General features: G+C 42.2%; 1 protein-coding gene across 6 annotated transcripts in view; it reads left to right on the top strand.

The window, feature by feature from the left end:
- Positions 1-27,019, top strand: part of N4bp2 (NEDD4 binding protein 2) — a 78,543-nt gene that overhangs the window by 10,633 nt on the left and 40,891 nt on the right. For 2 of the 6 annotated variants that reach the window (XM_036200822.1, XM_036200820.1), the window contains exons 3-7: positions 2,046-2,123; positions 16,251-16,341; positions 17,778-18,936; positions 21,702-21,826; positions 23,023-23,111. In XM_036200822.1, the coding sequence (XP_036056715.1) occupies positions 17,789-18,936; positions 21,702-21,826; positions 23,023-23,111 (1,362 nt within the window). In that variant the 5' untranslated portion in view covers positions 2,046-2,123; positions 16,251-16,341; positions 17,778-17,788. Of the gene's footprint in view, positions 1-2,045; positions 2,124-13,905; positions 14,181-16,250; positions 16,342-17,777; positions 18,937-21,701; positions 21,827-23,022; positions 23,112-27,019 lie in introns of those variants that run through there. The other 4 variants (XM_036200823.1, XM_036200821.1, XM_036200825.1 and 1 more) reach the window with 4 other exon arrangements.

Raw genomic sequence — 27,019 nt, 5'->3', positions numbered from 1 at the left:
TGGTATAAGGTGGCTGGAGTCTGGGGCAGAACATAGTTGCTCACTTCATATCGATCAGGAGGCAGAAGGAGATGGAGAGGTGCCCAGAGACAAGATACCCTTCATAGGGCATGTCTCCAGTAACCTGCTTCCTAAAGTTTCCACCACCTCCCAAAATAGCACTAGCTGGGGACCAGCCCTTCAACAGGTGAGCCCAGGGGGATATTTTCTATTCAAAACCCTGGTACTCCTAAGTTTTTTGAGTTTTGTGGTAATGGAGATCAAACACAGGCCTTGTACATGCTAGGTAAACACTACCACTGAGCCACTTGAAAGAATGTTACGGTAAATAGTACCTAAAATGAAATGTATCTGTCATTTTAACACCTCTCCTCCCTTTTTGTGGATAAAGATTTGAGATAGTCTCACCCTGTCTTCGCCCAGGCTGGTCTAAACTTGCTATGAAGCTCAAGCCTGGTCTCAGACATTGGCACTCTGCCTTAGTTTCTTGTGTGCTGTGGTTACAGGTGGGGACCACCACACCTGGCTGTACAGGGTCATGTTCTCAACCTGTCACCTAACAATGGGTTTAGTATCGATTAGTGAATTTTTCTTTTAGTTAGTTAGTTTATTTATTTATTTATTCATTTATTTATTTATCTATCTATTTATCTTGCAGAGGACCTGGGTTTTGTTTACAGCACCCACACAGCAGCTCACAACAATCTGTAACTCCAGTTTCAGGGATCTGATGCCCTCGTCTAGTCTCTGTGGGCACTAGGCATGCGTGTGGTAGACAGACACACATGCAGAAAAAACACCCACACACATAGAAATGAAACCAAAGGCCAAGTTCACTGTTTAAAGTAAAAACTGCCACACTTTTAAAAATTGATTTTTTTTCCCTCATTTTGTTTTCAGTGTCTTGACTAATGTAAAGACAGTAGTCATGGGAAGGAATGGGGGCAGGCTGGACAGTGGCTGGCTAGAGCTAGGATAGATGAACAGCTGGAGGGGGGACCTAAGGCCTTGGATTAGGGATGGGGAAAGGGCAGTCAAGACTGATCCAAGGAATGTTTCAGTTCACACTAAAACAAGCAGAGTGTATCCCTGACTGCTTTTTCCTCTTTGTACTGATAATCTGTGAGAGTATTCTACTTAGAATAAATGCTTCAGCCGGGCAGTGGCGGCGCACGCCTGTAATCCCAGCACTCGGGAGGCAGAGGCAGGCGGATCTCTGTGAGTTCGAGGCCAGCCTGGGCTACAAAGTGAGCTCCAGGACAGCCTCCAAAGCTGTCCGGAAAAAAGCAAAAAAAAAAAAAAAAAAAAAAAAAAAAAGAATAAATGCTTCATTCTTTCTCTGTATAAGATATTTTCCAAGTGTCATAGTCACTTCTGGTGGTGTCAGTTGAGGTCTTTATGTTTTCTAGAGCTTTCTGTTGACAATATCATGTACTTCTAAATGTTTTATCTGTCTTTGGATTTTTTTCCTGGGGCGGGGGAGCCTGGTTTCTCTGTGTAACAATTCTGGCTGTCCTGGAACTCACTCTGTAGATCAGGCTGGCCTCAAACTCAGAGATCCGCCTGCCTCTGCCTCCCAAGTGCTGGGATTAAAGGTGTGTGTCACCACCTCCTGTTCTTATTTTGGATTTTTCTTCTTCTTCTTTTTTTTTTTTTTTTTTTTTTTTTTTTTTTGAGACAGGGTTTCTCTGTAGCTTTGGAGCCTGTTCTGGACTAGCTCTGTAGACCAGGCTGGCCTCGAACTCACAGAGATCCACCTGCTTCTACCTCCCGAGTGCTGGGATTACAGGTGTGCGCCACCACCACCTGGCTATTTTGGATTTTTATTCATTTAAAATAATTGAATCCTGGGCATGGTGGCACACACATGCCTTTAATCCCAGCACTTGGGAGATAGTGGCAGATGGATCTCTGAATTCCAGGCCAGCTTAGAATAAGTTTGGGGGCTATATAGTGATACCCAATGTCCCCTCCCCAAAGATTGTAATTTGATATGAATGTGCCTTTTAAGTATATTTAACATGGCATTTTATTATATTTTCTAGTAAGAAGACAGCTTTAGAGTGGCGGATGTCGACTGTGGCCTTCCTAAGCACATTGGTATTATCAGTGCCAGCCAGACAGTAAGTACTACTAAAACCATAGGGGATGAATATTTACACGTGAGTTTTCAAGCTTCCATTTACATATTTGAGCAATTAAGAGAAAAATCATGAGAAAGTAGGTATCAGAAATTTTTGTTACTAGAATATATGGAAGAGCTGGTACTGGTGTTGTGAAGCAGTGTTGACTTTGACAACTGTATTATGCCCCCAGTTTTTCCATTTAATGAGTGTTTTAGTCTCCCTAAAATTTCATGTCTTGATCTTTCATATTTTACATATTGTTAGCCATCTCCGCATATCTTTCATGTGTCTATCTTATGTATGGAACCATGTTAAGAGCTTTAGGTCATGATCCATGTTCTCAAAAAAAATATGCTCATTAGGAAGATCAGCATCACCAGATGAAACTGAAAGTCACTTTTTGTGTGGATACCCTGGTCAATCAATTTCTCCAGGTTCCATCTAAGTGGTGTTGGGAGCATAGTGCTCTGTGTGACGTGGTACAGTGCCTTCCCAGTGTTGAAGATAAAAATGAGCTTTTTTGTGAGTCGGTACTGTGGATTCTGTGGGACAGTGACGGAGAAGATGGATCATGTGTAAAACATGTTTAAAAATATTACAGGAAATACAAGTTAGTGAACTAACAGTGGGAAGCCCTGAAACAAGCAAGGTGAATAATGAGTAGGAAAGGACTGCAGGACGCACTGGAGGGTTGTAGAGAGGTGTACCTCTGCCTGTTCCTAGAACGAGGGCCAAAAGCTGCTCAGCACTTGGTTCAGCCTTAGTGGGGTGTCTCCATAGTACTGTATTCTTTTTAACTGCTGCGTAATACTTAATGGGTATTGTTGCCATAATTTAACCATTCTGTTTTCTGCTGATAGTCAGGGTGTCTTCGGTTAATAGTTATTGTAGTTTTTTGTTTTTTTCTTTGAGACAGGGTTTCTCTGTAGCTTTGGAGCCTGTCCTGGATCTCATCTATAGACCAGGCTAGCCTTGAACTCACCGAGATCCACCTGCCTCTGCCTCCCGAGTGCTGGGATTACAGGCGTGCGCTGCCTCCACTGCCCGGCAGTTATTGTAGTTTTTATGATATGGAGGTGCATATTAAAGATAATTAGTTTTATTTTCTATAAATTTTGTCTGTTTTGGTGACATATCCTTGGTATTTCCATGAGACTTTAGTATCTACCTTATCCTTAGTCATATCATACACATATTTTTTTAGAAAGGATTTGCTAGGTAGCCCAGGTTGGATTTGAGTTCACAATCCTTTCTGCCTAAGCTTTGAATTCTGGAATTACAAGAATATGTCATATAGAATGCTTGAAATCATCTTTTAGGTGATCTTAAGGAAAGAGTGAAAGAGTGTATTTGGTTTTGCTGTTGCCGCCCCCGCAGACAGGGTCTCACTATGTAGATCTGGCTGTCCTGGAACTGGCTCTGTAGACCAGGTTGTCAAAGAACTCAGAGATCTGCCTGCCTCTGTCTCTGGAAGGCCTGGACTAAAGGCATGCACTACTATGCCCAGTGAACTTCTGATGCTCCTGTCTCTACCTCCCGAGTGCTGCGATTACAGGCATGTTCCACCACGCCCAGTTTTCTGTAGTGTGAGGCATCAAGCCCAGAGTTGTGTGTATGTTAGGTGAGTACTCTATCAGCAAGTCCCAGTACTTTAGCTCTTTCAAACATTTAAAAATGGGGCATTTAGGAGACTGATATAGGATGATGTAAGTTCCAGGCTAACCTACATAGTGAAACCTTGTGAGACACAAAGATTATCTGATTAAAATTGAATATTAAGGTAGAAGTTTTGGGTACATATATATGAAATTTATATTTATAGTTTTATTAATAATTGTTTTGCTTTTTGTTTTTCAAGACAGGGTTTCTTTGTGTGACAGCTCTGGCTGTCCCGGAACTCGCTTTTTCACCAGGCTGGCCTCGAACTCACAGAGATCCACCTGTTTCTGCCTCCTGAGTGCTGGGATTAAAGGTGTGCGCCACCAGTGCCCAACAATTGTTTATTTGAAAAAGCCAATCTTTTCACATTTTCCCATAACACATCAAAACTTATCTATCCCTATTTTCTGTATCTTTTTAGAATATATCCTCTTATTTAAGACAGGTCTGTTTGTGAACAAACTACAACTTTCTTAAACTCCTGTCTTTAAAAGGCTCTCATTATGGAGAAAGGAAGAATTAATGAAATATAAGTCACTTACAGTACAATAAATGAGACGGATGTAAATTGGACACATAAAGTAAAGCTGATAGTTGAGATATTCTGCTGTGTTTTTATTTATCAGAATTTCCCAACTGTACTAAATATTGTTTGGAATTCAATCTTCTTACATGATGATGTTTTTCCATATATCTGGACACGAAAAAGGAAAAGAGATAGTTTATAAGCTGGATAAGTATAGAGCGAAGATAAGATTTACATTTATAGGAGATAATAGTAACCCCCATTCTGAAAAAAATGCATATTATTTTATATTTGGAAAATGTAAAAGTAGTACATAACAGTAATGTATAGAATACAAAATCACTTAATCCTTTGCCCTTTTTAATTCTCATTTCCATCCCATTCTATATAGATGATTTTTAGTTCGTATCTTGTTTTCTTTTTCAACATTATAACTTAAAAAAACAAAACAAAAAACCTCCCTTAAATATTACCTAAAATCTTGACTCCAGCATCTTGGATGGGCAAAGCAGGAGAATTGGAAGTTCAAGGCCTCCCTCTGCTTGAGTGATTTGAAGACTAGTTTGGGAAACTTCATGGGCCTGAGAATGTAGTTCAGTAGTAGAGCGTTTGTCTAGCACGTGTGGGGCCCTAGGTTCAACTCCTAGTACTACAAAAAGTAAATAAATAACAAATAAATTTATCCAAAGTATAGTCTTTACATTTTTTTTTCCTCTGTGTAGTCCTGGCTTTCCTGGAACTCTGTGGACCAGGCTGGCCTTGAATGTAGAACTGTCCTCCTGCCTCTGCCTTCCCAGTGCTGAGATTAAAGGTATGTGCCACCACCACCTGGCTTATTCTTTAAATTAAAAAAATTAATTCCTTGCTGTGCTGCCCACATGGGTCTTGAACTTTTGTACTTGAGTAATCCTTGTGTTTGTGTCCATAGTAACCTGGACTGTAGCTACATCCTCCTCCACTCAGCTCACAGTTTTTAAGGACTGCCTGTCTTAGTCACTGTCCTGGTGGTTTTGTTTTTTTTTTTTTTTTTTTTTTTTTTTGGTTTTTGAGACAGGGTTTCTCTGTGTAGCTTTGGAGCTTGTCCTGGAACTCACTCTGTAGACCAGGCTGGCCTCGAACTCACAGAGATCCGCCTGCCTCTGCCTCCCGAGTGCTGGCATTACAGGCGTGCGCCACCACCACCCGGTGGCAACTCTTATAAAAGAAACCCTTTAATTGGGAACTTTACACTTTCAGAGGCTTAGTTCATTATCATGGCAGGGAGCATGGCTTTGGGCAGGGTGGTGATGGAGAAGCAGCTGAGTTACATCCTAATCTGCCAGCAGAGAGGGAGAGGGCTTGGGGTAGGGATGGAAACAGAGACTGCTGGACCTAGTGTACACCTCCTAACTCTCTGATCCTTCTCAGATAGGGCCATTCCCTGCTGCCTACCACATTCAATTATTTGAGCCTGTGCAGGTGCGTTCTTATCCAGACCACCACACGGCCTAAAATTCTCTCTTACTGAGAATGAGGAACCTTGTTTCTGCTTAGCAGTAAAACAACTCAATTTTAAAAGGAGCAAGCTCCCAGCATTCAGGAGGCAGAGGCAGGCAGATCTCTGTGAGTTCGAGGCCAGCCTGGTCTACAGAGTAAGTTCCAGGACAAGCTCCAAAGCTACACAGAGAAACCCTGTCTCGAAAAACCAAAAAAGAAAGAGGAGCAAGTAGTGCAAATAGACGTTGCTTCAAAGAAGATACACAAGTGGTAATGTATATATAACCTTGAACACATTAAGCCAGACGAGGTCAATTTAAATACAATTGCTGTAGTTAAAAAGAGCAGTAACAGGTATTGGAGAGCGTGTAGTGAAATCGGAGCCCTTGGACATTGCCAGGGGATTACAGTGCCGCACCTCCAGGAAAAACAGTCTAGTGGCTCCTCAAAGGGCAGTTACCATCTGACTTAGAATTCCATTCATATTGAAAACATGTAACTACATCATGCATATTCAGGAAGGTTTAGAAGGGGGCTGGAGAGATGGCTCAGTGGTTAAGAGCACTGGCTGCTCTTCCAGAGGACTCAGATTAATTCCAAGCACCTACATGTTGGCTAACAACTGTCTCTAATTCCAGTTTCTGGGGATCCAGCGTTCTCTCCTAGCCTCCTTGGGCACTGTACACATGTGGTACACTTATGTACTTGCAGGCAAAACACCCAATCACATAAAATAAATAACGGGCTGGAGAGATGGCTCAGAGGTTAAGAACACTGGCTGTTCTTTCAGAGGTCCTGAGTTCAATTCCCAGCAACCACACGGTGGCTCACAATCATTTAAATGAGATCTGGCGCCCTCTTCTGGCATGCAGGCCGAACACTCACTGTATACATAATTAATAAATAAACCTTTTAAAAATAAATAAACAAACAAATAAATAAATAATATTTAACAATGAATGCTTAGAGTAAGAGTATGTCTTATAATCAAAAGGTATTCAAGTTTGCATCCTTGGAGAGCTGTTAAATAAGATGCAGTGGTTTGTACCTTAGCCTGTTGCTCAGCAGCAACGTGAATGAAGCCGGCTGTCCTCAGTACAGTTTGGGTGAAGTTTGAAAATGTTACTTGAAACAGAATGCAAATGTGATGAAAAGCCGTATTGCATGGCTCCATTTCCACAGCGTCCCTGAGTGGCAGGCTACAGAAACAGATTTGTGGTTGACAGGGATGAGAGGGAGAAACGGAATGGAGTGCTCATGGGTGAGGCTATGTTAGGAATGTTCTGGAATTAGGTTGTCGTGGTAGTTGTAAAATTCCGTAAATATACTGAAAAACCTGAATTGTGTGCTTCCAATTCCAGTGGTAAATTTTAGACTAGTGGAGTTGCTGAGTGGTAGAGCATCTGCCTAGTATATGTGAGGCCCTGGGTTTAATCCTTGGCACCACAAACACCAAAAACCCAAGCAATAAATAAAAAAGAAGAAAGAGGCTGCAGAGGTGTACCTCAGCAGTCACCAGCACTTGCTGCTCTTACAGAGGATCTGGGTTTGGCTCCCAGCACCTGTTCTGTGCAGTTTACAACCACCTCTCTCTAGTTAAAGGAATTCTGACTCACTCTTCTGGCTTCTGAGGGCTCCTGCACACGTGTGGTACGCACACAGACAACTAAGCACAAACACACACACACAGGTATAAATAGGAAGAAAAATCACCCTACATCAGTGGTTCTCAACCTGTGGATTGTGACCCCTTTGGGGGTCGAATGACCTTTTCCAGTGGTCACCTAGGACTATTGGAAAACACATATTTACATAAAGATTCTAACAGTAGCAAAATTACAGTTATGAAGTAGCAACAAAATAATTTTATGGTCGGGGAAGTCACCACAACATGAGGAACTGTATTTGTATTACAGTGTCGTAGCATTAGGAAGGTTGAGAACCATTAGCTAGTGAATTTTATGATATATATAATGGTTTTTTAAAAAGATTTATTTATTTATTATATATACAACATTCTACCTCCATGTATGTCTGCAGTCCAGGAGAGAGCACCAGATCTCATTACAGATGGTTGTGAGCCATCATGTGGTTGCTGGGAATTGAACTCAGGACCTCTGGAAGAACAGCAGTGTTATATTATGTTTTAATAAAGATGATATAATAGGTAATTGGGAGCCCACACATGTGGTGGTATTGTGTTCCCCGAAATATTGTGTGTTCCTAGAAATAAACTTATCTGGGGTCAGAGAACAGGACGGCCACAATATTAAACATGAGGATAGGCAGTGGTAGCACACACCTTTAATCCTAGCATTGCAGAGACAAATACCTCTGGATCTCTGAGTTCAAGGCTACATTAGAAACAGCCAGGCATGGTGACACAGGCTTTAATCCCAGAAATCCAGCCTTTAATCCCAGGGAGTGACAGCAGAAAGTAGAAAGATATATAAGGTGTGAAGACCAGAAACTAGAAGCATTTGGCTGGTTAAGCTTTTAGGCTTTGGAGCAGCAGTTCAGCTGAGAGCCCTTCAGATAAGGACACAGAAGCTTGCAGTCTGAGGAAACAAGACCAGCTGAGGAACTGGAGAGGTGAGGAAGCTGTGGCTTGTTCTGTGTCTCTGATCTTACAGCATTCACCCCAATACCTGGCTCAGGTTTGATTTTATTAATAAGACTCTTTAAGATTCCTGCTCCCACACACTTAAAAGTATGTCCAGATAAGAGGATGCTATCTTTAATCCAGGTGGAGATAATGAAAATTGGTTGGATTACCAAATGGATCTTTCCTTTTTTACATCTTTTTTTCAAGACAGGGTCTCACTATGTAGCTTTGGCTGTCCTGGAACTCACTATGAAGACCAGGCTGGCCTGGAACTCACAGAGATACCCCTGCCTCTGCCTCCTGAGTACTGGGATCAAAGGCGTTAGCCATTGTGCCCAGCTACCAAACATATTTTGAATTTTGAATTAGTAGGTTTTGCAAAGTGCTTAAGATATGAATTGTGCCGGGCCGTGGTGGCAAACGCCTGTAATCCCAGCACTTGGGAGGCAGAGGCAGGTGGATCTCTGAGTTCGAGGCCAGCTTGGTCTCCAAAGCGAGTTCCAGGAAAAGCGCAAAACTACACAGAGAAACCCATCTCGAAAAAACAAAACAAAACAACAACAACAAAAACCCAAAAAAACAAAAACAAAAACAAAAAAAACCCAAGCTATGAATTGTGAGGAAAGGAGCCAACTGCTGGTGTGGTACCAGCTTCGAGTCCCAGCACTCTGCTAGGAGGAAGCCAGCTGGCCTATGGAGTGAGATATTGTCTTAAACCTACAACAAAATGACTCTTACATATTTGGTGTCAGCAACTGGCAATTACCCTTAGCTGAGATTTACACATGCCTGGCTTGGATGTTTAGTGAATACTGTGTATGTCTGAACTGGAGGAGAGAGTTTAAGGGAGGAAGGACTTCTTCTTTGTGCAGCTCCTGGTTTCCGAGGCTTCTATCAGCACACTGGCTCCTTTGCTTCTGGGCTCTCAGGGGAGGCAGAAAACCATGGCTGGTGCATATGGAGAGCAGAGCAGTTTTCTCCCTGGAGTTAGGCGAATCAGATAGGGAGACAGGAAGAACCAGGGCCAGACAGACTCTTTATGTCACACCTGGTGGAGTGACCTACTTCTGCTTCCTCCAAACAAGTTCCACCTCCGGGTCCACTGGCCAATCATTAATCCATCTGTGTGTTGATCTTGATTAGGTCAGAGCTCTTGTGATCTAATCACATCTCAACCATCAGATCTACCAGCTGAGGATCAAACTCAGTGGGGAGTTTGATGTCAGAGCCAGGAAGAGTTGCTTGTTAAATTAGAACATGGTAATTTGTTAGCATGTTGCTTGGGTTTTAGGCAATTAGGTTGAATGAAACCACCTAAGAGTAGTTGAGGCAGCAAAAAGAGGTCTGAAGCCTGAATAAGCCTTAGCCACTCCACTGTTTCAAGGGGAGAGTTAAGAAAACCCTGAGAGTGGTGGTGTCCTCTCAGAGATTGATCTCAGGATGAGCGAATCAGCGGTGAAAAGGTAAGGACTGAGAAATGAACTTGAGATCTAGATTTTCCTGACTTTTCCCCTCTCTCTCTCTGCTTACTGCTTCTCTCCTCCCCCCTTTGATAATTGAGATAGAACCCAGGGCAGCCTCATGAACCATTGAGCTATATCCCTAGCTAAATCCTCTTTCTTCTGGTTGCTAACATACAGAAATATAGGTGGAGCTGGGGCAGAGCATTATTCTGCAAGCCTGAAGGCCTGAATTGGATCTGTGGAACTCATGTAGGGTGGAGGGAGATAAACTAACTCCACATGTGGACTGTGGCACACCCACCCCTACCCCCACATCTCAGGCACACGTAGTAGTAACAACAACAATATAGTCATTAAAACATGCCATCAACCTTGCTATATTATCTGATGAATTCAGTACTCTATAATGATAGTTTTGTATACGTATTTCTTTTTCTTAGAACATTTTTCTTTTTTCCTGGCTTTTTAAGACCTAGCCTAGCTGTCCTGGAATTCACTATGTAGACCAGGCTGGCCTGGAACTCACAGATCCGCCTGTCACACCTGGCTTTTCCCCTAGCACTTTTATCTCCTTTCCAGCCTGCATGCTGCCGGTGACCTCTGGTGCAGTGTAGTGAGGAAGTGAGTAGTAGAAGGAAAGGCCAGCCAGCAGTTTACAGCTCAGTGGAGGCATTGTAAATGCTCTCAGCAGTTCTACTTCCGGTGTGTTTGCGTTAGCCTGAGCACCTGTGGGTGTGTTTTCAGATCCGTGCTTGTGCACAGTGAGTTGATTGTGTCATTTTCCCCCTTTGCTTTGTTATTACCAGAGTGGTATTGATTGAATTTTCAAACATTAAGAAAGTCATAGTAATCAATTGGTGCATTGCATTTGTATGTCACTAATGTAACTGAAGTGGGTAAAGTTTACACTCAAGTGTCCAGAGGGCTCTTGTGTTAAAGGCTTCGTCCCTATCTGGGTGGACATAGGCTCAGAGAGGTGATTGGCTCACAAGGGCTTTGATGTAGTCAATGGCTCTGTTCACTGGTAATTCATAGTTTGGCATTAATTAAAAAGGGTGGAAACTGGCAAGAGGGTCCTGGTTGGAGGAAGTAGGTACTGAGTAGGGAGGCAGCATCCCTGTGAAGGTCGTCCCTCCAGGAGCTGGCGGAAGCAGCCTCTCTGTCCAGGTTGTCCTTGTTGTCTGATCCGCCTCATCATAGGGCATAGCAATGGAGCCATTCACAGAAGCTAAAACCCGACGACACCGTGACTCAAAATAAATGATTCCTCTCTGAGTTTATTGCAAGTATTTTGTCACAGTGACAAAAAAGTGCAGCTTAGCTGTTACTGTTTCAGTATGTTTGCATTAGTGAGATAGTCCTATAGTTTACAAATGTAGTGTCTTTGCGGGTTTCCTTTTCATGGCCTGGCTCACTGGGATTTTAAGCAACTGTACTATGCCTAGCTTTTAATGGGGTTCTGGGGTCTGAAGTCAGGTCCTTATGCTGGTGCCCCAAGCTTTTTTCAGATTGACCTATCTCCCCAGCTCCAAGACTTGGTCTTGTTGACTTATTGATCAGTTAAAAAAGTATGTTGCTCAGGTTCCAAGTGTTTGAAGGTTCTCCTGTTGTCTTTCTGTACTGATTTCTGGTTTGTTTCTTTGCAGTTAGAGAGCATACAAACTCTGAGTTCTTTGAAGCTCGTTAAGACTTGTTATGTCATGTAGATTATGGTTTATCATGGTAAACTTCTGTGTGCCTTTGAAAGGAATGTCTGTTCTGCCACTGTGGAGCGGAATGTTCCATGAAAGGTGTTGACTAGATCCCTAATTGGTGGTGGTGGTGGGCTCTGTATTCTTGGGTACTGTCTAGTTGTTCTACAAATTGCTGATAGTGTAGTACTGAGATCTTGCCTCAAGTGAAATTTGTTTACTTTTCCATTTAGTTCTATCAGTTTGTATCTTTGCTGTTTGTAGTTACTTTCTGATTCATAGACATTTAGTGTTATATTCTTTCTGGTGGATTAGTCCTTATTATTATACAATGACCTCTTTTTCGACCTCTGATAATCTTTGCTCTAAATTCTACTTATATCTGATACAATATATAAGTAATTTTCTTTAATTTTAATTAATTTAAATTTAGGCACATGTGGCTGGTGGCTGTCATATTACTGGAAGGTGGAGGCAGCTATGACACACATTTAATGAAAAGGTAAATCTTGTATGTTAAGATGTCGAGGGCAGTGAGTGGTTAGGTAGAAAGGGGAGACTGAGGCGGGGTGGGGTAGTTGACTTTAACTGGATAGTCAGGGAAGAAATTCTTGAATATGACACTTGAGAGCAAAGATTTTAGAGTGAGAATTATCAATGCTAATATCTTATGGGAAGAATGTTGCAAGGCTGGCAGGGAGGCAGGGCAGTGTGTGAACGTGAGCTTTTGCTCTGAAAGTAAACCCTGATCCACGCTGACTGGGTTTTGTGAAGATTACTGTGGTTGATATGTTGAAAATAGACTTTAGGGACTGTGCTGCAGTGGGGACCAGTTAGGGAAGAGGAATGTAGGAGCAAGTTAGGGTAGATTTTGGGAAAAATATCAAGGCATTTAGTTTCGGAGGTTTTAAAGAGATGATTAATTTTCGAGATGTTATGTTGGAGCTGTTTATTAGACATATCCAAGCAGAGAAAACAAGTAGACTGGATGTACTCCAGATCCACAAGTCCCTCGCCTTGTGGAACTTAATCCTACGGGATATGGATAGTAGGCACATTGGTAAATAAACGCAGTAAGTAAATAACATACTAGAAGATAACAAACATGTAGGAAGAAAACCCAAGGAAGAAATGAAGTATGGTTTTTGAAGGGATTGAGGATGCAGCTCAGTTAGTAGAGTGCTTGCCTGGCATACCCGAAGCCCTGGGTTTTGGTCTTGGCACCCACATAAAACCGGAGGCGGAGGCAGGAGGATCAGAGATTCAAAGTCATTCTTGGATGTATAGGGAGTTCAAGGTCACTTGGGCTACATGAAAATATTTGTTGTACTGAATTAACAATATGGTCACATTTGAGTAATAATAAGGTGGTGAGAAAATCCATTGTATAGGTACCTGGTAGAAAAGTAGGTAGAGGGAGCCGAAGTGTAAAGGTCCCAGGTCGGAGCATGGCAGGTCAGAGCATGGCTGAAACGTTTGGAGAGGAGCAAAAGAGCCAGCAGGCTGAATATGCTTCGGTGGCAAGAGCAGGGCGGTTAGGGGCAGTGGTACCCTGATGGCAAGGGTCTGCATGATAGACTGCTTGAGTGGCGCTCTATCCTGAGCGAGATGGGAAGTCAGGGACAGTTTAGCAGAAGGAAGGTGTCACCCAACCTGTGGATTAGCTGTCACTGCCTGTGTTAAGTAGACTGAAAGGAAAAAAGAAGGGAATGGGTGATTGGTTAGTGTGGTAGTACAGTCTATAGGAAGGCTGTGATGTTCAGTCTGGGGTGACGGCAGTGGAGGAAGAGGAGCACATTTTAGGAACTGCATGGCCAGGTTGTCTTTCCACCTGGACAAGAGGCAAGGATTATTCCAAGATTTTGACCTAAGCATCTAGAAGGTTAGAGTTACATTAACTGAGATGGAAGAATCAGGAGAGCAGGTTTGAAGGGGTGATTGGGGGCTCAGTCTCGGACATGTCAAGTTTAGGATGCCTATTAGATATCTGAGTATAGGTGTTCATTGGGTGTTCTGGTCATGTTTATGGATCCTTTTGTACCTAAGAGATTAAATAATGATATTAAAACAGGACATTATTATTTAGAACTATGTTAGGCTATATTGTGATTTGAGTTTTCAGCGTGCCCAACCCTGACAAGACTGGAGTGCTTTGGGATAAACTGACGTGTTTTGGCCTTGCTGCCAGAGTCCGTGGTACTTAGGGTTACACAGAGATGTCATTCCATCTTAGAATGGAAATATAATTATGTAGTCTGAGTATTTTTACTTGCTTTCTATTTTAGGTCCTATTACTACTGGATTTGCAAGATTTTTAATACAATTTTTTCTTTGAATTATGATTTAAATGTCAAAAAACTTTAAATTTTTTTAAAAAGGGAAATATTTTAGTTTTGGAAGTCAGAATGCCAAGGAAAAGGAAAAATCTTGGGGGCAATCCTTTTCGGAAGACTGCAAACTCTCAGGAAATTGTCGTATCCCGTGTTGCTAGTCATGAGGAGCCAACCACTACTCTTCCTTCCAAGTGTGAGACAAAAATTGATCAGGAAGAACTCTTCACCAGTATCTCAGAGATGTTTTCTGCTCTGGATCCTGATGTAGTGTATTTGATGCTTTCTGAATGTGATTTTAAAGGTGAGAAAAGTTTAGTTTGAATCCTTTGCATCTTATAAGAAGACTTCATGTTCTATACCATGATGAATAGCAATGCAGAAAAATGATATTTTGTTTATCGTATGTTAAGTATCTCCCATAGACAAAGGTATTAAGTTTGCTATCACTAGAGACATGAAAAATAAAGATGCTTTCCACTGTAAAGAAATGTACTATTGTAGATGTAAGATACTTTCCACTGTAAAGAAATGTACTGTTGTAGATGTAAGAGTCACGAATACAAATAGAATCTACACTTTATTCTCTCTCATCTCCTCTAGACAGGTTGGTGCTGTTAACATCTTTGGGTTTGTTTTCCTTATTTGTTAATGAGAAATAGTAGTATGTATTATATAGGGTAGGACTTTGGTGAGGATTAAAGGCTTATTTTGTTGTTTGATTTTGGTAAAGACTTCAGTGTAGTGTACTATAAATAACCTGTAATAAATTGTTTAGAAGTATGTTTGTAGGCAAGAAGAACTCTTAAGTTGCCTGAGTGGATAAAAGTTAATATTGTTTTTGGCTATGATTATTATAAGATAAAATTCATTCTAGATTTGAAGGTTTTGCTAATGCCTGGTAAACTGACATTCTACATCTTTGTGTGAGCTGCGATGTGAGCGTGTCTCTCCTGTTAGGATATGTACCAAAACTTGGGGTTCATTTGGTGCTCAGAAATGATAGCAGGTATTGTGCTGTAACTAGTATACTTCTTTCCTAATTTTGTTGTCTTTAACTTTTATTTATATTTATCTGTACATGTTTAAAGCAGTGGGGGATTACAACCATATTATTCTATGTCCTAACGGACTCCCTTCTCTTTCTCAGAATCTCCTGTAGACCTTCTTTGTAAATACTTGATGTTATGAATACTTTGAACAATAGCGTTGATGGCGTTTTATGGTCTGCCTTTTAAAACTTAGTATAATGAGAGAGTTTTCAGTGCTCTTACACGTTTCTCTGTAACAAGCTTTATATTTCTCTGGGTGGTTTCCCAGTGCTCCAGTGAGTTGTGTTCTAATTTACTTATTTCTATCTAAGTTTCTCATGAATCATGAGTATTACAAAGAACATTTCAGTGAAAGTGGCCTTTTTTTTTTTTTTTAAAGCTTTTCTTAGACGCAAAGCTTTATTTCTTGCAGCACAGGTTAAGAATAATTTTCTGGCCAGGTGGTGGTGGTGGCGGCGCACGCCTTTAATCCCAGCACTCGGGAGGCAGAGCCAGGCGGATCTCTGTGAGTTCGAGGCCAGCCTGGGCTACAGAGTGAGATCCAGGAAAGGCGCAAAGCTGCACAGAGAAACCCTGTCTCGAAAGACCAAAAAAAAAAAAAAAGAAAAAAAAAAAAAGAATAGTTTTCTGGGGCTGGAGAGATGGCTCAGTGATTAAGAGCACTGACCAATCTTCCAAAGGACCTGGGTTCAATTCCCAGCACCCACATGGCAGCTCACAACTGTCTGTAACCCCAGTTCCAGGGAACCCGATACCCATAGCAAAACACCAATGTACTTAAAATAAAAATTAATATATTAAAAAAAAGGATAGTTTTCTGTTTTGGAACTATACTGCTAAATTACCTACCAGTGAGGTATGCCGATACGTAACCCCCACAGCCTTTCTCAGCACTGTGAATTATTTTAAGGTTTTAATAGGAGTAAAATTGTGCCTTTTCTTAATTTTTTAAAATAAAGAATAATGTTGAATATTTTTATATTTGAGGTTTTCTCATATTTTATATAAATTATTCATTTAGTTTTTAAGATTGTTTTTATATCATAGTTTTCTAGCAATCTGTTTAAGACTTCTTTCTAATGATAATTACCCCTGTATCTTGGTACTTTACTTTATACTGCTGTTCATTATAAATATGGTAGTTCTCTGGTTGATCCTCTTTGGTTTATCTGCTGTGTAGGGTTTTGGCATTTCTTCTGGTTGCTTTTCCAACCCTGTGCTTTGTTTCGGTGTGTAGGCTTCTTGTCTTCGCAGTTTTGCTGTGTTCCTAACTGACCTTTCCGCCAGGCTGGCCCTCCAACCCTCTTTGTTTTTCTCTTAAGGGAACATTAATTGGGTGCTTGCTAGGTGCCAGTCCTTGCGCACAGCACTTTTCATGGATTATCTCATTTAACCCCCACAACAACCTATGAGGTAGGTGTTTTTATTATCCCCGCATTACAAACAAGAATGTCAGCTTAGGGAAGTTAGCTAGCTTGTTTGAAGTGTCATACCAAGCACGTAGGGATTTAATGAAGGTGTTCTGACTCCACAACAGAGCTGGGTCCTGTGTGCTATCCTTTTTCCGTGCTTATCTCCCTTAAGACAAAACAGTACAAAATGGAAACAAAATAAAAAAGACCTCCAAATTTCACTTACTTAAAGATCCCTTTTCTCTTGTGGTGCCTGTTGTTAATCCCAGGGCCTCAAGCATGCTGACTAGCACGCCCGCTGAGCAGCATCCCTAGCTGTCTGTGTGGAACCCTCCGGGCTCTAACTTGTGTTACAAGAGCTCAGCACTGGAGTCAGACACAGTGGCCTGCTCCGTTACCGCGTCCCTTGGGTCCAGTTGCTAATGCTTGGCTGAGCCTCAGTTCCTTCATGCTTTCTAGGAGGATAGATCTTACAGTGTTAATGGAAGATTCAGTGAGGCGATCTGTAATGCTCCGTGCCCAAATGCTGTGGCTGGTCGTTTTCCTTCCCTACGTTCCCTTGGAAAAGCAAGTGTGGCATCCAGGACCTCTCGGGGTCACCCAGCCCTCTCCAGTTTTATCTCCCTGCTGTCCCATTGCACAGAACCCTGGGAGCTAACTCTCCACCCAACTTCTCTGAGTACTTGAAACAGGTTTTATATTTTCTTGTTGAGACAGCCCTCGCTGTCCTGGATCTCTCTATGGAGACCAGGCTGGCTCACAGAGATCCGCCTGCCTCTGCCTCCCGAGTGCTGGGAGGGACTAACGGCAGTTTTGTATTTTCAAGCTTGGCTTTAACTTTTGCCCTGTTTGGCAATTTGATTTTTAATCTTCTAAGTGCCAGCTCATATATTCCTTTATGTGAAATCTTTCCTGTTCTCCTATCACTATAGTATTTCTGTGTTATTAGAAGTATACACGCTTAATTTATATTATGTTATAATATTTTAATGTACATGTCTTTATAGTCCATTTGAACTTTATAAAATCCTTTGTATTAAAAATATGTCTTCATTTTTGTACAGAGTTTTTCTGATGCATGTATTTTTTATATTGTGAAAAACAGTGTGTGGACCATGTAAATGAATAGAGTTACTAAGAGAATACATATTTAAAATATTTTATCCTTAATAGGACATCCAGTAGGTAAATAATGGTTGAATGAATCAGCTGACTTTAGGACCTTTATAAATGACCCTAATATATAAAACTGATCAAAGAGTTTTAGTTGATAGTAGTTTATTACAGTTTGAAACAAGACCATTCCATGGCTCTGTCTGATACTTATCTAACGTAGATTTGGATTTAGTAGAGTAGTATTAATTTACAAAAGATGACCTAGGCACTGACACATTTTCAGTGTATGTATGTATTTTTGCTGTTATTGTTCTCATGCAGTTGAAAATGCCATGGACTGTCTGTTAGAATTATCTGCCGCTGATGCCAAGATGGAAGATTCCCCTTCACCAACGGCTGCTTGTGGGGACAAGCCAGGCGCGTCAGGAAGTGTGGTCATGGAGATTCAGCCTCCTGCAGAGGAGAGTGAGGACTCGAAACTGGATTCATTTTTGGATATGCAGCTAACTGAAGACTTGGATTCCTTAATTCAGAATGCTTTTGAGAAATTGAATTCTTCTCCTGATGACCAAGTATATTCATTTTTGCCTTTGCAGGATGCTAAGAGTTTTAATGACCCTTCTACCTTTATGAATTCAGATTCAAGTGGTATGACTTCTGTTCTTTCTGTACAGAATACAGGGTCAAACAATGGAACTCTCCAGAATTCTGCTGCTTCACTCGGTTCAAATCCACTAACTTCCCCTTCAGTTTTGAATGAGCCCGAAAGTTTTCCACAGGGGAGCACTCTGGCATTAGAAGGGAGCTTCTGCGAAGACTCTCCTCTCACTAGCTCTTTAAATCCAGCAAATGGCTCTGTTGGAGGTTGTGGCAATTTTAACCAAAGACCAAAAGACCTTTTAGAACCTGAGTGTCCTAGCGCACAGCGTTCTCAAGCCCTCGTAGATTTGGGTTCCAGTGAACCTCAGGTTCCTTCAAATCTTCCTCTGCAAAGTCCAGGGCATGATTTAGCGGGTGTGGATGGGGACCAAAAGTCTGTTTCTGTGCCTGATGTTTTTGTCCCCTCTGAAGGATTTGGTTTCAAGCCACACAAACATCCTGAACTGCCACCAAAGGGGAAGGATATGAATTACTGCCCGGTCCTTACCCCTCTCCCTCTGCTCCTCCCTCCTCCACCACCTCCACCTATCTGGAACCCCATGATTCCTGCTTTTGACCTCTTTCAAGGCAACCATGGCTTCGTAGCACCTGTTGTAACCACAGCTGCACACTGGAGACCTGTCAACTACACGTTTCCACCCTCCATTATCTCCCACACTTCTCCCACAAAGGTGTGGAGGAGCAGCGAGGGAGCAAGCGCTTACCAAGTGCAGGAGGCCCCCGTGGCCCAGCCCGCCAGGAAGAAGACCACAGCCTACGTGGGCTTAGTGCTCGTGCTTCTCAGAGGGCTGCCGGGCTCCGGGAAATCCTTTCTGGCAAGGTAGGAAGTTTGATTGGCATCTTCTAGAAAGAACAATGCATGAATTTGTACAGCTAACGTGAATATACAAAACACTTTGTAAACAGGTGGTTAGTAATGCAAGTATTTTTTCGTTGCCATTTCTTCTAAGATAATATTTGTTAGCTGGGTAGTGGTGGTGCATTGCCTGTGATCCCAGCACTTGGAAGGCAGAGGTAGACAGAGGTAGGCGAGATAGACTCTGAGTTTGAGGCCAGCCTGATCTATATACTGAATTCCAGGACAGCTAGGGATGTTACACAGAGAAACCCTGTCTTGAAAAACAAAAACAAAAAATACTCATTTCTAAAAGTTTTTATTGAAATCTTTTCTCAGAACATCTTTGACAGACAAAAGAAAAAAATTAAAGATAGTTTTAAGATCCCGAGACTGTGAAATACTCTTCTGTGGATGAGAGCCAATTTGAATGGGAGAATGATGAGTTTAACTTTGTTTATGGAGTATAAAAGCCAGACTTGAAAAACTAAGAAAAATTGTCAGGCATGGTAGCATACATCTTTAATCCTAACATAAACTTCAGTCCCAACACTTTGGAGGCAGAGACAGGAAGATACTTGGGTTCAAGGCCAGCCTGGTCTACAGAGCAAGTTCAACGCATAGAAACCCTGTCTCAAAAACAAAACAAAACAAAACAATAAAACAACAAAAATAAAATGCCTCACAAAAAACAAACAAATGAAACATGATTATAAGGAAAACTGATGAATAATAGTTATCACACAACCCAAGGATTTTAAACTTTTTACTTTTGATTTTTGAGACAAGGTCTCACTCACTGTGTAGCCTTGACCAGCCAGGATCTTATTATACAGACAAGGCTGACCTTGAACTAACAGTTCTGTCTCTGACTCCAGAGTGTTGGAATTAAAGGTTTGTGTTGCCGTTCCTGGCCCAAAGCTTTATTTTGTTGGAAATACAATTCCTTTGCTCATGTTTTCATGCCAGTTTTGTAGTTTGCATAGGTTGCTGGTGCTTTGATGTGGGAGACCGGAACCGAGGTTAGAAATAGCCCTGTAATTATAGCTTCAAAGGTATTCATTAATAGTATTGCTTCCTTAGTTCCTCCCCAGAGCCCTTGGCCATTAAAGTTTGACATATTTGCTTTTTTTCCTCCTGAATTTGAATTTATTTTTGTAGCCATAGACTTTTTTCTTTGATTTAGCAATGGCATGAGGTGTGTGTGTTTTGAGATAGAGGGTCTTGTCTCCCGGTCTGTTCTCAAACTCACAGGTACTGTAGCCAAGGTCATGCATTTCTGTACTCCTGCCAATAAACCCTCAAGGGCTGGGATTGCAGGTGTGTGCCGTCATAGCTGATTTACGTGGTGATAGGGGTCAAACCCAGGATCCTGTGCATGGTAGGAAAGCATTCTGCCAATTGAGCTACATCTCTAGCCCCAGTAATAGCAATATAAAGTAATTTAATGTTACCTTTTTTCTTTTCTCAAGACAGGGTTTCTCTGTGAAGCAGTCCTGGCTGTCTTAGAACTCTCTCTGTAGCCCAGGCTGGCCTTGAACTCACAGAGGTCTTCCTGACTGCCTCCCGAGTGCCGGCATTACAGGCCGTGCCTTACATTCTGTATTAAAGTATTGGGTAAAGCCGGGTGTGGAAGTTGTTTGTGAATGAACGGGGATGAAAGTGGTTCTGTGAAAGGTGGCAGACCGTAGAGCGAGGTTTCCGGGTCAAAGCCAAAGTGTGGTGAGAGAGGGAACAGAATTTTGTGTCATAATGTGAGCTATCTGTCTGTTCGTAAAATAAGTAGGATTATGGTCCATAACATTAAGTTAGCATTAGCATGTGATGTGAGGAAAATCTGATGGAACAGGAAGGTTTTTGGATTTATTGGAAAAGACATGGATGGATATCTTTTTTTTTTTAATGTAATTTTCTTATACTGTAAGTGTAGAAGACAGAGGCTAAGAATTGATCCTGGAAGACAGAGAAGTCGAGAAAAGCTGAAAGGGACCCACAGTGTGGTTTCACCTTTTTTCTCTTATGTGTGTGTGTGTTTGCATAAGTATAGGCCGGTGTCTATTTGCAGGTTCATGTGTGGAGGCCCAAGGTTAATTTTGGGTGTCTTCCTTAATTGTGTTCCCCCCTTTTCATTGAGTCAGGGTCTCTCAGTTGAACCCAGAGCTTGCTGTGGCAAGTCTGGCTAGCTAGCTTGCTCCAGGTATCTCCCGTCTCCATCTTACAAGCACTGGAATTAGCGGGAGGCTGCCATACCCACAGCATTTTTCCATAGGTCCTGGACATCTGAACACACTTCATGCTTCCGTGTTTATAAGTAGTTTATACTCGTACAGCTTTATTTAAGATGGCTCAGATAGGTGCATGTGGAGAAGGAAGAGAGCACCAGGTGTGCGGGTCATGCCTGCTGTCTCAGCATTTGAGATGTGAAGGCCGCAAGAGCAAGTGTTCAGGGGCACCCTTGGTTAGAGAATAAGTTTGAGGCCTGCCTGGGATGCATGAGACCCGGTTTCATAAAACCAAACCAAACTATATTTCTGAGTAATTTGTATAAAGCAAAATAGACCTATCTTGGCTTAGTTTTTTTTTTTTTTTCTTTCCAAGAGTTGAACTTTTGCTTAGAGAATTTCCAATGTAATTTGTTTGAAATGTATTGTTCCTTTAAATACTATTACTTAAATTTCTATTTGAATTATGACTATAAAAGAGAATTTTGGAAGGAAAATTAATGAAAATAATCCCTTTTGTCATAATAGGACTTTGCAAGAAGATAACCCGAGTGGAGTCATTCTAAGTACTGATGATTATTTTTATATAAATGGACAGTACCAGTTTGATGTAAAGTACTTGGGAGAAGCTCATGAATGGAACCAGAATCGAGGTAAGAGCAGGTGTTAGGGTCTGCATAATGTTAGAATAGTATAAAGAGGAAGTTTTCTTTAGGATCTGTTTTTTGAGAGACATAGCACTTTCAAAAACTTTGTATACTCATGGTTTGTGGTCTTAAACACATGCCACATAAGTGTGCTGTCACTGAGCTATGGCCAGCCCTAGCCCTAGAGAACTTGTAATTAGCCAGGTGTGGTGGTGCATACTTTCAATTCCAGCACTCCAGAGGTAGAGGTGGGAGGACCTCTGAGAGGCCAGCCTGGACTACAGAGTGAGTTCCAGGACAGCCAGGGCTGCACAGAGAAACCCTGTCTCAAAAACAAACAGAAGGAATTTGTAATTAAAATAAACTAGGATAATCCTAGCACTTGGGAGGCAGAGGCAGGTGGATCTGAGTCTGATGCCAGCCTGGGCTGCAGAGTGAGTTCCAGGACAGCCAGGGCTGCACAGAGAAACCCTGTCTCAAAAAACAAACAACCCCCCCCCCAAAAAAAAAACCCAAAAAACAAAACCCAAAAAAAACAAAAACCACAGTAAAATTTTGGGGCATGAGGACATGTGTTCAGTTCTCAGCCCCCACAGAAAAGTCAGCCCTGGGACTTGCTGGGTAGCCAGTCTAGCCAGATGGATGAGTGCCAGGTTTATTGAGAGACCCTGCCTCAAAAGTAAGGACAGCACCTGTGCTGGGCAAGGCTGACACATGCACTGGGGGGCAGAGCAGGTGGAGCTCTGTGAGTTCAAAGCCAGCCTGGGCTATAGGTCTACAGAGAGACCCATGTCAACCTCACACTAGTGTGTAACACACACACACACATTCTCTCTCTCTCTCTCTCTCTCTCTCTCTCTCTCTCTCTCTCTCTCTTCATTCCCCTCTATAAAGTAATAAATGAAGTTTAATTTTGTGGAGAGGATTAGAATGTCTAGGTTTCATTTAATCAGTGGGGACTTGTCAGACGGCAGTCTTTTCTCCTGGTGTCTCGGTAGGACAGGCGAGGACAGTTGTCCGTGTGCTCCAGTTTGCCCCTTCCTCCAGGTTGTCTCCTCCCCTCCCCCTGCTCTCCACACAAGCAAAATATCACACAACACTGGCCATCTTGGAAATTGGTGACTTTTATTTTTATTACCTAGCCATGCCCACTCTGTATTTAATATTATTAAAGTGATAACATTTTGTTTTGTATTTTTCAGCAAAAGAAGCATTTGAGAAGAAGGTGTCTCCAGTAATCATAGATAATACAAACCTCCAAGCATGGGAAATGAAGCCATATGTTGCTTTGGTTTGTACCATTAGTTTGTACTGTTGGGGTTGGAGTCGCTGAAGGGGTGTTAATCTCACCAGTGGTCCTCAAGTCCTTGAGGGTTTGGTCTTTGAAATGGGAAGAGGGAGACAACCAGTCGGGCTGAGCTTTTCTGTACAGCCAAGTTTACTCAGCTTGACAATTCTGATGTTCAAATGTTACCTTCCCTTTTTTCCTCCCCTCCCTTCCATTGAATCTTCTAGATGTGCCACTGTGCTTGGTACAGAGTAACTTTACTGACTACAGCTGATAAGTGAAGCTTTTAGTATAGGTTTTTGTTTTTGGTGGGTGATGTAGTCCTCCATTAGTAGCACATGCCTTTAACATGGAAGCAGAATTTATGCTTCCTTAGTTGAATGCATATTGGAGTTCCTTTTTACATCCTTAACATCCAGGCTGTTGTTCGTCACATTTGTTTTACTAATGAAAGGGTCTGCAGTCACTCAGAGATTCACCATTCTGGCATCTGATACATTTGAACGAAAAGAGGCTTTATTAAGTAATAGCCAGGGCCATGGATACGGGCCAGGACTATGTCCGAGACTCATGCTTAGAATGTGGCTCCAGATTACATTAGTCAGGGGTTTATAAAGGCAAAGCTCACAAGGCTACTCACTTCCTGTCTCCCTGCAGTCAGAGGTAAGACACATCCTTGTGTATTTCCTGCCTCTGTGTGATGAAGCACACATCTGTGCATTTGGGGAAACCAACCTTGTTTACAGAAGTGAAAACAAGTGGCTTAATACCTTATGGGAACATCAGCCCCAGCATTCTAGAAAGTTATCTGTCCTTGGGCAAGTGGAGCTTACAGGTTAGAGGCATTTTTGTTTTATAGATCTCTTAAGCACAGTGATATAAACCTAAAATGTAACATTAGACATCATGTTTAGTGCACTTGAACTATTTTTAAAGTACCTTTACTTTCCAAGGGAAAAAAATGTGTCTTGAAAGCTGTGCATGGTATTGTACACCTTTAATCCCAGAGCTAAGGGAGGCAGAGGCAGGTGGATCTCTGAGTTCAAGACCAGCTTGGTCAACATAGGGAGTTCCAGGAGAGCCAGGACTATATAAAGAGATCATGTCTCAAATGCCCCTGCCTCACCTTCCTCCTCCCCCAGTGTATTTCACTGTAGGAGCAGTAGATTTGATTTTAGTTCATTGGAAGCTGAAATAGACTTTGCTTTTTAGCTGTTGACAAAATACTCAGTGTTGGGGTAGGCTGTCTGGGTCTTCAGGACTGCTCTGCAGTCTACCCATATTTCTTGTTGTCCTCTTAGAAAGCTTGTGATACTGTCATTCCTTATTTATTTGTTCATGTGCATCATCTGCGTGTAGCAGCCTGCAGAGTCCAGAAGAGGGTGTTGGATCTCATGGCACTGGCGTTGCAAGTGGTTATGAGCCACCATGTGGGAACTGAACTGAACCTGAGTCATCTACAAGACAGCCTGTTCTCTTAACCGCTGAGCTGTCGATCCAGCCCTAACACTTAATTTTCTTAAGTAGAAAATAAAGGGTTCCCATTGTTTTGTTTCTGGTATTCTAACTCTTGTCTTCATAACCCAGGCAGCCTTGAACTCTTCCTTTGTCTTTTTTAGCCTCTTAAGTGCTGGAAGTACAGGTGTGCTCTGCCATACACAGCTCCTTCCTTCCTTCCTTCCTTCCTTCCTCCCTCCCTCCCTCCCTCCCTCCCTCCCTCCCTCCCTCCCTTCCTTCCTTTCTTTTAAAAAAACAAAGTATTTATTTATTTATTTAAGATTTATTTAAGATTTATTTGCTATGTATACAGTATTCTGCCTACATGTGTCCCTGCATGCCAGAAGAGGGAGGGCATCAGATCTCATTACAGGTGGTTGTAAGCCACCATGTGGTTGCTGGGAATTGAACTCAGGACCTCTGGAAGGGCAGTCGGTGCTCTTAACCACTGAGCCATCTCTCCAGCCCTTTTTTTTTTTTTTTTTTTTCCTTCAAGACAGGGTTTCTCTGTGTGGCTCTGGCTGTCTTGGCTCATTCTGTAGCCCAGGCTGGCTTCAAACTCATAGATCTTCCTGCCTCTGCCTCCTGAGTGATGGGATTAAAGGCATATGCCCCCACTACCCAGCTTCTTATATGATTGAAAATATTAAAACACTTTTTCATATTAGGCATTATACAGAGAAACCCTGTTTCAAAAAAACCAAAACCAAACCCAAGCCCTACTTTTCCAGTATCGATTTCTTGGTTCTCCCTAACTATACTCAGAAGTATATAAGAGACCCTGCTTCTCACAGAGTGTCAAACTCATTTATTTCTTCATGAAGACTTGGATACAAAGGAGATCAGGCTAGGTCTAAAGCGTTAGACTGAAGACCAAGTCTCAGGCACTGCATTTTGAGCAGAGGTTTGGATGAAAAGGAAGGTCTAGCATTGCAAAACAAAGAACCCAACGAGACTTCTGCTGGCTGGGATGGGGCAGACACAGTGTGCATCATGAGGAAAGAGCAGGGAAGAGGGAGCAGTGCCCTGACAGCCGCAGCTGTGGCCACAGGCGTAGGCCAGTTTTTTTGGGGGGGGGGTAGCCGTTTGGAAGGGGCTGAGGAAGAAACTGGTGACAGTCTTTGAGACGTCGTTGTTGTTGTTTGAGACGGGTTCTCTGTGCAGCCCTGGCTGTCCTGGAACTCACTTGTAGACCAGGCAGACTTCGAACTCACAGAGATCTACCTGCCTCTGCCTCTCAAGTGCTGGGATTAAAGGCCTGTGCTACCACCCCTTGGCCATAGACTTTATAAAAGGGATCTGGTAACTAGCTGGTCATGGAAGGTAGAATATGATGAGGAAGATAAGTGGATGGTATTTATAGATCATGGAATGAATTCAAAGGAAGAGAAAGATGCACAATGTCTGAGAGAAGGAGTGGGTCCAGTGTAAAGTGCAGAGGTTGATGGGTGTGCTATAACCACACTAGAGTGCTGAAACATGGGAGAGGCAGTTGCTGGCCACAGATTTTAAGTTATAACAACACTGAATGAAAGTGGGGATAGTATCGATCCATGGTGTGGTGGAGGAAAAGGTTTCATTGTAGATATGAGGAAGAGGACAGCCAGAGGCATCTGGAAGAGTCCAGACTGAACATGGCCAGCAGAATAGAGCAGGCCCTGAGAGGGGAGGGGAAGGGAGGGAAGAGGGGCCAAGAGGCACCTAGCCAAAATGGATGAGTTTATAGGAATTAGACGGGAAGCCTGGCCTCTGGGAGGGAGAGGTTTAGGGTAGTGAAGCTGGGTGAGAATTGTTGGGAGGAGCCGCAGGTCCTGAGTGAGTCTTGTCCCAGTTTCTTTGGTATTTGATTGGTGGATGCATATCTGATAAATACCCAAACTTTAAAACAGTGCCCAAAGTCCCCTTTCTAGACAGAAATACTTTAATACTATTTTTGAGAATCTTTCTAGGTGTTTTCTGTGCCTGAACAAATGTGTGAATAATTCCCTTTTCTCCCAAAAGAAAACTGTTGCCGGGCGGTGGTGGCGCACACCTTTAACCCCAGCACTCAGGAGGCAGAGGCCAGCCTGGTCTACAGAGTGAGTTCCAGGAAAGGCGCAAAGCTACACGGAGAAACCCTGTCTCGAGAAACCAAAAAAAAAGAAAGAAAGAAAGAAAGAGAGAGAGAGAGAGAGAGAGAGAGAGAGAGAAAGAAAGAAAGAAAGAAAGAAAGAAAGAAAGAAAGAAAGAAAGAAAATTGTTTGTCTTACTTTCTCCTCCTCAGTTTAAAGGATGGTTCTATTTCTTTCATTTTAATATAGAATTTTAAAAGTGATGTTTTTGGGGGTTAAAGAGATGGCTCAGCGGTTAAGAGCACTTGACTGCTCTTTTCAGAGGTCCTGAGTTCAATTCCCAACAACCACAATGTGGCTCAC

Source organism: Onychomys torridus, chromosome 10 (genome assembly GCF_903995425.1).
Source record: "Onychomys torridus chromosome 10, mOncTor1.1, whole genome shotgun sequence".
In the NCBI taxonomy this organism is placed as follows: Eukaryota; Metazoa; Chordata; class Mammalia; order Rodentia; family Cricetidae; genus Onychomys; species Onychomys torridus.
This window is presented reverse-complemented; position numbering and strand designations above follow the sequence as displayed.